The 14,902-nt window shown below is 40.9% G+C and overlaps 1 protein-coding gene across 26 annotated transcripts in view; it reads left to right on the top strand.

Moving 5' to 3' along the window:
• Nucleotides 1-14,902, top strand: part of CCDC7 (coiled-coil domain containing 7) — a 290,894-nt gene that overhangs the window by 161,863 nt on the left and 114,129 nt on the right. For all 26 annotated transcript variants that reach the window (XM_079912715.1, XM_079912716.1, XM_079912713.1 and 23 more), the window contains 3 exons: nt 1,563-1,673; nt 9,626-9,736; nt 11,685-11,795. In XM_079912715.1, the coding sequence (XP_079768841.1) occupies nt 1,563-1,673; nt 9,626-9,736; nt 11,685-11,795 (333 nt within the window). The remainder of the gene's footprint in view (nt 1-1,562; nt 1,674-9,625; nt 9,737-11,684; nt 11,796-14,902) is intronic.

Here is a 14,902-nt window from a genome sequence, read left to right as displayed (position 1 = left end):
TCCCTTTTATGGCTGAGTAATATTCCATTGTATATATGTACCATGTCTTCTTTATCCATTCTTCTGTCTGTCGATAGACTTTTCTCCAAAGAAGACATACAGATGGCCAAGAGGCACGTGAAAAGATGCTCAACATCACTAATTATTAGAGAAATTCAAATCAAAACTACAATGAGGTATCACCTCACACCGGTTAGAATGGGCATCATCAGAAAATCTGCAAACAGTAAATGCTGGAGAGGGGGTGGAGAAAAGGGAACCCTCTTGCACTGTTGGTGGAAATGTAAATTGATCCAGCCACTATGGAGAACAGTATGGATGTTTCTCAAAAAACTAAAAATAGAACTACCATATGACCCAGCAATCCCACTACTGAGCATATACCCAGAGAAAAATGGTAATTCAAAAAGACACATGCATGCCAATGTTCATTGCAACACTATTTACAGTAGTCAGGTCATGGGAGCAACAAATAACCTCCTTAATGATAGAGGAGAAGTACCCCAGTCTAACTGGTCTCCTCAAGTCACTGGCAAAGCAATCTTTTTTTTTTTTTTTTTGCGGTACACCGGCCTCTCACTGTTGTGGCCTCTCCCATTGCGGAGCACAGGCTCCGGACGCGCAGGCCCAGCAGCCATGGCTCACGGGCCCAGCTGCTCCGTGGCATGTGGGATCTTCCCGGACCGGGGCACAAACCCGTGTCCCCTGCATCGGCAGGTGGACTCTGAACCACTGCACCATCAGGGAAGCCCTGGCAAAGCAATCTTGAGAGCTTTACATTCTTTTTCATTAAAAATGAGTCTCAAAAAATCACTGCATTATAGGCTGTATTATCAATGCCAGGGACAGACTTAGCACTAACAGTAGTAATTCAGTGAGCATGGTCTTCAGTGTCTTTGGTAACAAACTATTTTTTTTTCTGGTTTATCTTTCTTATGTTTCATTTTGTAAAGGTAACTATCTCTCTATTTTTTTTGTTTTCTTTTTGTTCTTTCCTAAAAGATAATATACTATTCTATCAGTTTTTTATTTCATTTAACATTATATACTAGACATTCCGCCATGTTAGTTTATGGTATCTTTTTCATTCCTTTTACAGTTGTATGTACAGTTGTTTGGACCATACTGTACAGCATAGTTGATATTACCATAGTTTATAGTATATACCTTGGTTTATGGAACCAGTCTCCTACATTTCCACATGTAAGTGGTTCTGAGTATTTTACAATTGCAGATATGCTGTAATGAATAATCTTGTGCATATACCTTTTTGTGGTTTGGTTTATGACTGTGTTTTAACCTAAAGTGTTAAGAAAACTGGAGACCAAACTGGAACATATTTGAAACCTATGAATATTAATGAAATGATGAGACAGTTTCAGTACACATCCATTAAAACTCTTCTCACCATTTTCATATCAATCCAGCGTTATAGTAATTTACATATAACTTTCGAAAATGTGAGAAAATGCTGAGGTACACTTGTCAGTAACTTGAAAGTATAGGATCAAACAGTGTATCTGTTTTTCCTTTTATTGGACTAAATGCCTCTCTTTGTGTAGCTCATCGTAAAGTACCAGATGAAAATCCTGTGCTTGAGCATGGAGACTCAATGTCAGAAACTCAACTGGAAGTAAAGAAACAAAGACCTTCTAAAGGAGAAAGACTCAATAGTAAGTATAATAATTATAGATAACTTTATTTTAAATTAAACTTATCAGAAGATTATTTTTCTTTAGTTCATGAACATGTATTTTATAGAAATCTTATACCTTGACTTAGAGTGTGAACACCCTAAGATAACTAGAGAACAAAGGCAAAATTATTCGTACCCTTTGGTTGGTATTTCTGATCCCTTGGTCGTAGGTCAGCCACTCAGCATCTACCAAGACCCTATAACAGGTCAGTAAATGTCTCTTAAAGGGTGTTTACCTTTCAGCTGACTCCTAGAGATATGAGTTTGAAAGCCCAAAGGGGTGCCTCAAGACCCCTGTGTCAGCGGTCTTCTGCCACAGCCTCCAACTGGTAAACAGAAATGTTGCTGAGTTCTGTAACTCAAAGAGCAAATGGCGGGGGGTGGGTGGGGAAGGGCAGCCTGGTGGCCTGTCTGAGGATCTCCACGTCATCCTCTTGATCGTGACCCCACTGAAAGGAAGAGGCCTTTCTAGTTACTCCATAGGTAGGTGCCATCACGGACCATACATGGGGAATGTGACAGTGTAAGTTGCTTAATTGTCCCACCAGTTGCTAGGTCTTCATTTCATTTGTGGAAGTACAGAAGACCAACGCTTGGCACACTTCTCTGGAATGAGATATCATGACCCTTACAGATCATGCTCAGGAATTTTATTAGGGTGCCAGATTACTACCTTTTCTATAATAATGACCCCACTGAGTTGCTATATGTGGGTCTGTGAGGCATCCAGTCTTTGTTTAATAGTACCCATGTTGGGCCCTAAGACTATGTCATCAGTAGAGTAGAAGTCTGTTGCACCCTCTGAGAGTGGGATGTTTCCATATCATCACTTTTGTGTTGATGACATATTTGGAGAATTTTGGTAGCCTTGTGGGAGTATGGTTGTGGTGTATGGCAGACCAACCCGCAACAAGGTATACTGATCATGATCATCCACAATAGAGGGAGGCTGAAAATGGCTTTCGTTATATCAACTGCTGCATACCAAGTTCCCTCAACTTCAGACAATAGCCTGTATCACAGTCACAATGTCAGATACCATAGGTGTAAGGCTACACTATGACACTGAGCTGTGTATGTCAAATGAGTCTCTGTGCATCTAAAGCTGTGGGCACAAGTTGACTGAGTTATTGAATAGTTAAATAGTCTCATGGAAAACTTTCACTCCATGAAGCAGTCATTTTTCTTCCCCAGGTAGGTATTTGGGGAGAAAAAAGCACTAGGCACTGGTAATTGGATAGGTTCACAGTCTAACACATGCCAACTAAAATGGCCCTAACTGCAGCAATTCCTGTTAGGAGTTAATACAAAGCAGGGATTCACATTGACAATTCATTTATAGTAATGATAACGTATATTAATGGGGCCATAACAATGGAAATTTATAGTGATCTAAAGGGAAACACCCATCGTTGGATCTGGATAAGGATCCCCATTGGTAATGGCCTCAGACCCAATGACCCAGGACCCTTACCCAGATCCCTCACCCTTACCCAGTGAACATAATGTGTTTCTCCATCATGCTGGTGTCAGGAGTTGAGATCACAGTCACATAGCCCCAGTATCCAAAAAACCCAAGAAATGCAGTTCTTTCCTACCTCCCCATTAAACTCTGACCTTAGCATAGGTCCTCATGTTCCTACTGAGGACAAAGGGACTTGGTCTAACTCATAGTCTTGTTCATTTTTGAAAGCAGAGTGTTCTTGAAAAAGGTTGGTGGGCTCTCAGTCTCATGTCAAAATTCAATGGAAAGACCTGAGCAATAGCACTTGTATTAGTCATAGGGGTCATCCCCGCGTGGACCCCAGTTCAGCTTCCTTTCAGGCATCCCTTGGCCCACTACCAGGCCATGAGTTCCTTGGTAGTGAGCCCATCAGCCTACCTCTTTGACACCTCGTTATTGGATATTCACCCATAGATCTCTTATAGAGATCTAGGTCTAGATTGTCCAGGAGCAGGTTATTGATTACCATTTTCACATTGCTTTTACTGTTGGTCAGTCACTGCTACCTTGGCAGTAGGTGCTATTCCATGTCCAACAGTTTGGCAGTTAATATCTAAATTGTCTAGTGCCAAATGACCTGACCTTATGAGGAGGCTTACTTGAGCTTGATACCTATCTAGCAAGGGTGGCATGAATGAATCAAGAAATCTGAGTCTGGTTGAGAATCTCACTCTCCTCACTCTATCAGTGTAGACCCTGGGACCACCAGCGCAGCACAGAGGGACACGGTCACTTCTACAGTGGTGATCCAAACATGTTTTTCAGTGGTATAGAACTCATCACAGATTGGTCATCCTGTCAGAGCCAAAATAGTATCCAGATGAGGAAGGAGAGAGTCTCAGATGCTTGCTTTTTTTATCCCCCACTTTTCTTCCACCTCCTCAGCCAATATGACTGCTGTCAAGACTCTCTAAAGAAGGTGTTTTGTAGTGACAGGCCCAACAGTGTGTGTGACCTTCTCCTTCACCAAGTTTAACAAGATTAATCCCTTTAATATGGAGGCAAACTACCAGGTTTCTAAGATTTCTTTTGCTACTGGGTCATGCAGGGTCTCCCACAACTTTAGATCCCATCACTGGTGGACCATAAGCAGTAGCCACAAATTGCTTCCCTAGCTTTCTCAGAGTCCCTCTGGTGAATCTCTAATTTGATTGACCCAGGAGGTGTCTCAGCCAGTGAATCGAGGTCTAAAGAGAAGAAACTTTGCTCCCCCCTCAGAACTGAAAAGCCTATAAAAATAAAATAGCACTCTCCTAGAGCACCCTGTGTGGTCTGCTAGCCCTGTCCAAAGCACATTGGCCTGGCTGCCCCAGAGGGCTCTCAGACTTCTGGCTAATGATACCCTCTGGCTAATGGTACCCTCTCCCCCATCACTCCAGAAATGTCCCACTGATTTACTGAGCACATCCCAAAGTGTGCCTTCCCAAAAGGCATTGAGCTTCACTTACCCTGCTTGCTGCTCCAATCTGTCTGAGAGAGAAACGCCAGTTTTTGAGTTGGTCAATTAAAATAACAAACCAAACTAAAAGTAACAAACCTTTGTTCACTTACCTCAATAGTTCAAGCAGTAAAGGACCCCAGCTCTAGCAATGTTCTATTTTCCCACTTGAAACAGCAGTGGGTGAGGGTTAGATGTATCAGTGCAAACTGGTATGAGATGTAGGAGAGGATCATCTCACAGCTGAAGGAGCACCAGACAAAAGGCTCTTGCTATTTTATGGGTCCTACGCCCTCAAAAGGTAGTGGTGGGAGGGATGGGAGTAGAAACATCCTGAATACTGAATCATAACTGAGAAAAGTTTCTTCAAGCCCCGCCCACCCCCCATAAGGTAGTCTAGGCAGTAGCAGTGCCCGAACAATACAGTGTCCCAGTCAATTCCCACCCCCCGCCTCCATTTGACGGTGACTGGGCTAAGAATGCAGTGTACTTGAGAGAGTGATGGGGGCGGAAGGGCTGTGTCCCTGACTGCAACCACCTCCAGTGCCTGCAGTGCACTGGCTATGCATCAAGTCTCCGTGGGTTGAGAAACTTCTTTTCCCCATGGTAACTGCCAGGTAATGCCTTTATAATTGTCTGTGATTGTGCCTGAAAGATCACACATGAGATCCAGCCTGGCGTCAGGTTTCTTAAGTATATTCACACTTTTATATATGTACTTGTACATACATATGTAGTTATACACATATATTAGCCTGTATACCTACACGTGTGTATATAAACCTGCATAGACATATTTAGAATTCATGATAAATCTTGGAAACCTTCAATTCTACTTCATCCCCTCAGGGCTTGTTCTGCCTACTTCCGTTTCATGTGTGCATGTCCTTTCTTCCACTTCGTGAATACTCTCTCTGACTAATATAACACATTTACTCATTTGGTCCATCTTGTTATGCCTATAAAATTATTTTGGAATTTCTTCACCTATAGGTATGGAAAAACAATCCTCCTGAAAATATTTTGTCATGTGTTTACAGTCTCTCCACACTTCTGCCCGTGAATGAGGGTATATGTCAAATATTGTATTGATGAGTTACTTGCATTAGTACTTTTTTTCTTTCAGTAGGTTCATTTCTTTAAGTTTGCTTTCAGTTTTAGTTCCTCTTTTGTTATTTAATTTTATTTTTGAAACATGTGGAACCTGACCCTGCTTCCAAAAGTAAAAACTATACAAAAAGGTATACTTAGAGGAGTAGCATTTCTTCTTCAGTTCTCTCCCTTTTACCGTATGGGTAACCAACTACATTGTTTTCTATCTCACTTGTTTTTCATTTTGTAAAGGTAAGTATCTCACTAATTCTCTCCCCCTCTCTCTCTCTGTCTCTTATTTCCTTATTTTCCCTTCTTCCTTACCTAGAAGGGACCACACAACTTTTCACCTTTGGGTTTTTTTTCCACTTGATATTATCTTCTTGAAATCCCTCCAAGTCAGTTTATAGAGGTTCATTTGATTCCTTTTACATCTCTACATACAACAGTTTGTACCATGTTATTTACCATAATTTACCAAGTTTATAGTATATGTATTAGCTTGTTTATCTAGTTTCCCATGCATGAACATTTATATGCAATTACGAATAATGCTGTAATTAGCAAATTGTACACTTGCATTTTGTTGATTGGTCTATGAAGTCTATGTGATCTGTAAAATATAAGTAACCTAAGAGAAATAGAGACAAATATAAACTATGTATAATGCCTGGAAATGTTTATGAGATAATGAGAAAGAGTCAAAACACATCTATTTATTAAACTCCTCTCACAGTCTTATCAGATCTAGCATTATGGTGACTTCACTATAACTTCAGAAAAGTGAGAATGTTGCTGTATTCTTATTATAAATTTGATATATAGGGATTTATAATAGTTGTATTTTTCTATTCAGTGGACTAAGTATATCTCTTATGTAGCTTATGATAAAGCATCAGATGAAAATCTTATATGTGAGCATCAAGAACCAATGTCAAAAACCCAAATGCAAATAAAGAAACAAAGAGAGAAAAGACACAGTCAGTATACTAACTACAGATAACTTTAAGTTATTTAAAATTAATTACAGCTAAAGATCTTCTTTGGTTCATAAATCTGTATTTTAATATATATTTTGGAGAAATTTTATACTTTAACCTAAAGTATAAATACCCTAAGATAACTAGAGGATAAAAGCTAAAGTTATGAAACTTTTGGTCAGTATTTCTGATTGTAATATTTTTCATAGTCATGGTTCATGCACTCAGTATCCACTAAACCAATAATAGGCACATAATTGTCTTTCAAAATGTGTGTACCTTTCACCCTACTACAGGAAGTTAGGCATACAGAAGCCTAAATTAATCCACTATCTTGTGGAATTGCCTTCTTCCAAAGACTCTAAATGATGAACAGAGAAGTTGCTGAGAGCTGTATCTCAGTTCATTATCAGAGGGGCCAAGGAGAAGTGTGACCTGGGAGGCCTGTTGGATGGCCTCCAGACCATCCGCTTGAGATCCATTCAAATGTAGGTGCATTTTTGGAAACTTAATAGTTGGTTGCAGTCAGGATCCCACTGAGGGGAATGTAAGAGTGTCAGTAGCGGAATAGCTCCACAGATTTTTGGGACTCTTGTATTTGTTGTGAGTAAGAGGACAAATATTGGTGGTTATCTCCTCAAGATGATACGTATTGTGCTTTCCCACACAGTCCTTGTCCATGTCCCTGTTAATGACCCAGCTGTGTTGCTGAGTATGGATCAACATAGCATCAGTCCCTGTAGGGTAGTACACATGCCTGGGCCCACCAGGAGGATGCCACCAATATAGTGGGCAGCTAGTTGAGAGTGGGTCTTCTTCCTGCTCATGGCCTTGTGGGAAGGACATTAAAGGTGTGTTGCAATCCATTACACAAGAGGCAAACTGATCCTGATCATCTGTGTGGACAGGGATGCTGAGAAGGGCATTTGCAATGTGAATTACTTTATACCTGTTTCCCTCAGCTTGGGCAAGAGCCTCTATGGCAGTCACAGTATTCGGTAAGGCCAGTGTCCTGATCTGTACCATAGCATTAAGCTGCCTGTAATCCAGTCTGTAGGCATGTTAGGCCATATGCACAGGTTCACTCAATTATTGAATGGAGAGGTAATCTCACAGAGATGTTTGGCTTACCTAAACTCAGCAAAGAGGGCAGGCATTTGTTTTTCTTTGCTTAGTTGTTGTTTTTGGAGACGAATCTCTAGGCACTGGTAGTCTGGTAGGTTTACAGTCTTCCATATGCCCCACTAAAATGACCCTGAGTGCAGTAGTGCTCATCACGGCTTGGTGCTGATGTGAGTTGGAGTTCACATAGAAAATACACCTGTACTCGTTATATATTCAGTAGTGGGGGCCATAAAATAGAGGTATATAGTGTCCAAAGCCACCCCCCACCATGGCCAGGTGTAAGTATACGTCAAAAAGCATTAACTGTTTTCCTCTCATCCTGGCGTCACGGTTGTGAAGGTAACAGTCATTGGTAAACTAGTAGCCAAATGGCCCAAGGTATGCAGTCTCCCCCCACTGCCCCTATGAACTCTGAGTTGGCATATATTCTTAGGTGCCAAAGGGGACATAGGGACTTGGCTAATCCCTAATTTTGTGTAATTTTATAAGCCAAGCATTCTGGGTAAAAATAGAGTTCTCCATTTCATCTTGAGACTGCTGGGAGGAGCAGAAGGAATAGCATGTGTATTAGTAATAAGTGTCATCACCATTTTGGTTCTCGTGGGGCTGTGTGTTGGCCCCCATGGCTCAGTACCTGTCCACAGGATGCTTGGTAGAGTCCATCCATCCCTTCCTTGAGCCTCCACTGCTGGGTAACTAGACAGTGTTTCCAGCAGCAGGGAACTCACCATGGGTGGGCGGAAATTTTCAGAAACCAAATGTCAGCCAGAAGAGGAAAGGGAGTGTCTTAGGTGTTTGTGTCTTTTCTTCCCCACCCCCTTCCTTGTCCTCCTTGGACAAAGTGCTCCGTGTCAGGGAACTCAGAACCAGGGGTTCTGTTGGGACACCGCCAACAAGGTGCCACTGTCCTTCACGAAGTTAACAAGAGTAGCTCCTCCATGGTGGAGTCTCTGTAGTCTCGTCAGGTTGCTGGTCAAGTGAAACTGAGAAATCTGGAGCCTTTTTCATTAGACATGAGTTTCAAAACCTCACTGTATCACGGGCTATCCATCAGTACCAGAGACAGGCTAAGAGTTAATAGTAGTCACTGGGTACAACTCAGCCAGCACTTTCTGCAGTGACTTCTGTAACCCTCCAGGTTGTCTTTTGGTTTATATTTTCTGTGTTTCATCTTTTGAAGATAAGTTATCTTTGTCTTTTTTTTTTCCCCTTTTCTTCTTTCTTTCTTAAAAGTTAGCCTGTTAAAATTCTCTCTTTCAGGTTTTTTTCCTTCATTAAGCCTTACATCCTAGAAATGCTCCCAAGTCAGTTTGTCAGGATGTTTTTCATTTCCTCTTATACCTATTTGTACAGCTGTGTGCGCTACATTATATCCCATAGTTTATATTTTCATAGTTTACATACACTACTTTAGCTTACCAATTCGTTAGCTTGTACGCTTAAGTGGTTTTGAGTATTTTGCAATTACAGGTATGCTGCAATGAATAATCTTGAACATATCTATTTTCCTTGTTTGATCTATCAGTGTGTATTAACTGAAAACATCAGGAAAACTCAGAAAATGAGAGACTAATATAAAACATATTTAAAATTAGGAATATTAATGATATGAAAAAATACTTTCCACACACACTCATTAAGACTCATAGTTTTCACATCTGATCTCGCATTATGGTGATTTACTTATAACTTCATATAAATGGGAGAAAATACCACTGTTCTCTGCTTTAAATTTGAAATCTAGGGATCTCTTTTTTTATTTAATGGACTAAATCCTTCTCTTTATGTAGCTCAGGATGAAGTACCAGATGGAAATCGTATGCTTGAGCATCAAGATTCTGTGTCAAAATCAGAGATTCAAGTGAAGAAACAAAGCCCTCACAAAGGGGAAAGACATATTAGTAAGTACAAAAGCTACAGAAGACTTCAAGTGATTTTAAATTAAGCTCATTACAAGATGTTTTTATTTTGGTTCACGGATACGTATTTTTTGAGCATATGTTTTATAGAAATTTTACACTTTGACTAAAGTGTGAATACCATGAGATAACTAGAGAAAAACAGAAATATTGAACCCTTTGGTTGGAATTTCTGTTCTTAAGATTATTTTATGACCAGAAGATGAATGCCCCAAGGCCCAATAGCAGGTGAATAATTGTCTCTCCAAAGTAGTGTGCCTTTCAGCTGACTCCAGGTAATTATGGGTACAGAAGTGCAATGGATTCCTCTACGTGTCACAGCAGCCTTTTGCCATAGGCTCCAATGGCAAACAGATGTTTCTGAGATCTGTAAATCAAGCATCAGATGGGGGTCATGGGACCTGTTGGAGGGTCCTTAGGGCACCCTCTTGGTTGTGTCCTCACTGAAAGGAAGCAGCCTTTCTGGTAACCCCATAGATGGGTGTCATCAAGGGCTCCACATGGGCAAATGAGAGTGCAAGTGGTCAAAGAATGTCACTAATTGCTGGACCGCTTTTTATTTATTGGAGTTGATTAGCCCAAGTGTGGCAGTCTTATCCTCTGGAATGAGATGTCATGCCCCTTAGAGGACATGTCCAGGAATTTCACTAAGTTACCAGGTAACTAACTGTACCTTGTGTGTACTGATGGCCCAGCCAAGAGCTACTGGTGGGTTCACAGGGATCTAATCCTTGTTGGGGGTGTCCTTGTCTGGGCCCACTTGAATGAAAACTAGTCCTCCCTTTGAGAGCAGGCTGCTTAGACGTCATGAGCTGTGCCCTGATTATAGATATTTGAGCAATTTGGTGGCCATGTGAAGGACATTAGTAGGATATTGCAACTCCTTTCATATAAGGTTAAACTAATAACTGGGATCATTTATGTGGAGAGGGATGCAGCAAAGGGCATTTGATTTGCATATTGAGGTCCTTCAGTTTGGAAAACAGCCTGTATGACAGTTACAGTGTAGGTACCACCGGGTCTCACCGCTGTACTATAGCATTGACCTACCAAAATCAGTTGAGTCACATGTACTTGAGGCTGTGTGCAAAGATCAAGTTAGTTATTCAAATGGGAAATAGTCTCATGGAGAAATTTCTGTTTATTAAGCTCAGCAGTGAGAGCAGTTTATGTCTTTTTCTTCCCAGGAATTAGTTTAGGGAGACACAAGTGGGAGGCACTGTTTAGTCTGGAGGTTCTCAGTCTTCCACGTGCCCCTCTAAAATGCCCCTAAATACAGCAGTTCCCATGAGGGAACTGAATTCGAGTGTGGGTGCACATAGAAGATACATCTACATCATTACACATTCAGTAGCGGGGACCATAAAAATGGAGTTTTGTGGTTGCCTGAAAGGATACACTCACAGTGTAGTGTTTGACCAAGGGTGTCCTTGGTGGTGGCCTCAGATGAAAAGCCAGAGAGCTTTATCTCTTTCCCCCAGCACCTGGTGTCAGAGGCTATGGAGATCATGGTCACCTGTGCACCAGTAGCCTAAGGGCTCTAGAAATGCAGCAGTGCCCCACCCCACTTTGAATTCTGACCTTGGCATACATGCTCAGATCACCACCCGTGGCAGGAATATTTTGTGTATGTATGTGTGTGTGTATATATATTTATATATATATATACACACACACATACAACAGATATATATAGATAGGTAGATCAATAGATATTGCCTAGAAATGTTAGTGTTACACCTTCTTTAACAAATGCCCATTAAAAATATCCTCTCAAATTTTATGTCACGTCTGACATTATGGTAATTTACTTATAACTTTATCAAAATGAGAGAAAATTTTGCTGTATATATGTTATAAATTTGAAATCTAGAGATTGCATACTAGATATGTTTTTCCATGGAGGAACTAAATGCATCTCTTTATGTAGCTCATGATGACACACCAGACAAAAATCCTGTGCTTAAACATCAAGATTCAGTGTCAAAACTCCCCATGCAAGTACAAAAACAAATAACTTCCAGAGGAGGACAACACAGTAGTAAGTATAACAATTATAGGTACCTTTAAATGTTAAAAAAGTAATCACATCAGAACTTATTTCTTTAGTTCATGAATATGTATTTGAGCATATAATTTATAGGAATTTTACACTTTGATCTAAATGTGAATACCATAAAACAACTAGAGAAGAAGAAACATTTAACATTTGGTTGGAATTTCTTGTTATAAAACTACTTCATGGCGGGACTTCTGCACTCAGTGTCCACCAAGATCCATAACTGTTCAGTAGTCTTTCAAAGGGTGTTTACTTTCAGTTAACGGTAGAAGATTATGAGTCCAAAGCCAGCTGGCACCTCTGATGTGTGGCAGTGTTCTTTTGCCACAGGCTCCAATTGGCAAACAGAGAGGTTGCTGAGACCCGCAACCTAAAAGGCGGTGGATTCAAGGGGGCAAGGAAAAGGGTTGCCTGTGTAGCCCGTTGGAGGTTCTCTAGGGTATCCTGTTGTCAGGCCCCACTCAGGGTAAAGGTCTTTTTGGTTACCTGATTGATGGGTGCTGTCATCAAGGTGGCCTTGTAGGGGAAGTTGTGAGTACCAGTATCTGAATACTCCCACAAGTCACTGGGCATCCTTTGTGTTTGTTGGGGCTGAGAACCTGAGCATGACTAAAACTAGGCAATTATTGTCTCTGGACTGAGAGCTACTGTCCCTTCTCAGTTTATTCCCAGAAATTTCCCAGGATTCATAAGCCCTTGTGCCTTGTCCATAGTAATGTCCTAGACATGTTGCTACATGTGCGTTAAAATGGCATACAGTCCTGGTTGAGTAGTACCCTTTCCTCGACCCACTAGGAGGCATTCATTAATATATGGAAGGCTAGGGCTCCATCTGGAAGTGGGACTTCTTCCTGCTCATGGCCTTGTGGAAGGACATTAAAGGTGTATTGCAACGCATTACACCAAAGGCAAACTGATCCTGATCATCTGTGTGGACAGGGATGCTGAAAAGGGCATTTGCAATGTGAATTGCTTCATACCTATTTCCCTCAGCTTGGGCAAAAGCTATGTCAGTCACAGTGTCAGGTAATGCTATTGCCATAGCTGTACTACATCACTGAGCCTGATTTTTGCTTGAGTTTCCAGGTACCCAAGGCCTTTTGCAAAACTCAGATAATGAACCTTGGCTTCCTTAAGCACAGCAATGGGGGCAGTTTTGTTTGTTTGTTTTTGAATTCCTGAGGCAATTAATGCTGTTTTTGAGAGACAATACTGCTAGCAGGTAATAGTTTGGTAGGTTTACAGTCTTCCATATGCCCCACTAAAATGGTCTTAAATGCAATAATATCCTTTAGGCTTTAGAGTAAGTGTAATCCGGTATACATATCGATAATACATCTATAACAATAATCCATTCAGTAGTGGTGCCACAATAATGATATGTTACACCTGTAGTCAGGCTGGGTAAGGATCTTGGTGGTGTTGGCTTCAGACAGAAAATCAGAGAGCATTATCAATTTTCTCATTCTCATTCCAGGGGATTGGGGGTCACCATCAACTGTGGACCATTACCAAAGGCCCAAGAAATGCAATTCTCCCTCATGTGTACTCTGAACTTTGACCCTTGGCATAGGATCTCACTTCTTCACTCTGGACTTAGGAACATTGGACATTTCATAGTCTTGTTTAATCCAAAAAGTTTGGGTAAAAGTTGGTAAGGCTCTATGATTCATTTTAGAATTTGCTGGAAGAAGGAAAAGAAATAGCACTTCTGTTAGTCATAGGGGTCATTATTACCTGGCATACCCTATAGGGGTTGCCATTTGGCCCCTTAAGGTATGCTACTTGGCCATGAGTTCCTAAGTGGAGAACCCATTAATCTCTTCTTTTGAGCTCCCACTGTTTAAAAAACAGACCCAGAGGTATTGGGAGAGCACTACCCAAATTCTCCACTAGTGTGTTCCCAGTTACCATTTTCATGTCACCTTATGTGATGGTCTCTCTCTGTTATTTTGGCAGTAGTTACATTTTCCCTGTCCAGGAATTTGTCAGTTAAGTTCTGGATTATGTCACTAACAGACGGACCTGATGTTATGAGGAGCTTTAATTGAGCTTGATAACCAGCAGGAGTGGCACTAATGAACTTAGAGTCTTGTTAACAATCTCATCATCCACCACTGTCACTCTCTCATTGTAGAACCAAGGGACCACCAGTGTAGTCTGCAGGGCTGCTATCCTCTGGAAACTTGGTCTAAACATGTGTTTTAGTCATAGATAACCCATCTGGTGGGCCAAAGCTGTCACAGCCCAAATGGTTTCTAGCTGAGGAAGAAGGACTTGAGTGTTCCTCTTAGGAACACTTGATCAAACTTTCTGCTGTCAGACACTCTTAAGGAGGTCCACCCACGAAGTGCCACTGATCCTAACTAACTTTAAGAAGAGCTAACACCAGTCCTTCTCAAACTCTTCCAAAATTGCAGAGGGAGAAACCCTCCCAAATTCATTCTACGAAGCCACCATCACCCTGATACCAAAACCAGAAAAAGGCATCACAAAAAAAGAAAATTATAGACCAGTATCACTGATGAACATAGATGCAAAAATCCTGCAAAAAATACTAGCAAACAGAATCCAACAGCACATTAAAAGGATCATACACCACGATCAAGTGGGATTTGTCCCAGGGATGCAAGGATTCTTCAATATACACAAATCAATCAGTGTGATACACCACATTAACAAATTAAGGAATAAAAACCATATGATCATCTCAATAGATGCAGAAAAAGCTTTTGACAAATTTCAACACCAATTTATGATAAAAATTCTCCATTAAATGGGCATAGAGGGAACCTACCTCAACATAATAAAGGCCATATATGACAAACCCACAGCAAGCATCATACTCAATGGTGAAAAACTGAAAGCATTTCCACTAAGATCAGGAACAAGACAGGGATGTCTGCTCTAACCACTCTTATTCAACTTAGTTTTGGAAGCCCTAGCCACAGCAATCAGAGAAGAAAAAGAAATAAAAGGAATACAAATTGGAAAAGAAGAAGTAAAACTGTCACTGTTTGCCAATGACATGATACTATACATAGACAATGCTGAAGATGCCCCTAGAAAACTACTAGAACTAATCAATG

Source organism: Stenella coeruleoalba, assembly GCF_951394435.1.
Source record: "Stenella coeruleoalba genome assembly, chromosome: 2".
Lineage (NCBI taxonomy): Eukaryota > Metazoa > Chordata > Mammalia > Artiodactyla > Delphinidae > Stenella > Stenella coeruleoalba.
Note: the sequence above shows the minus strand (reverse complement) of the source record. Positions and strands in the feature narration are given on the sequence as shown.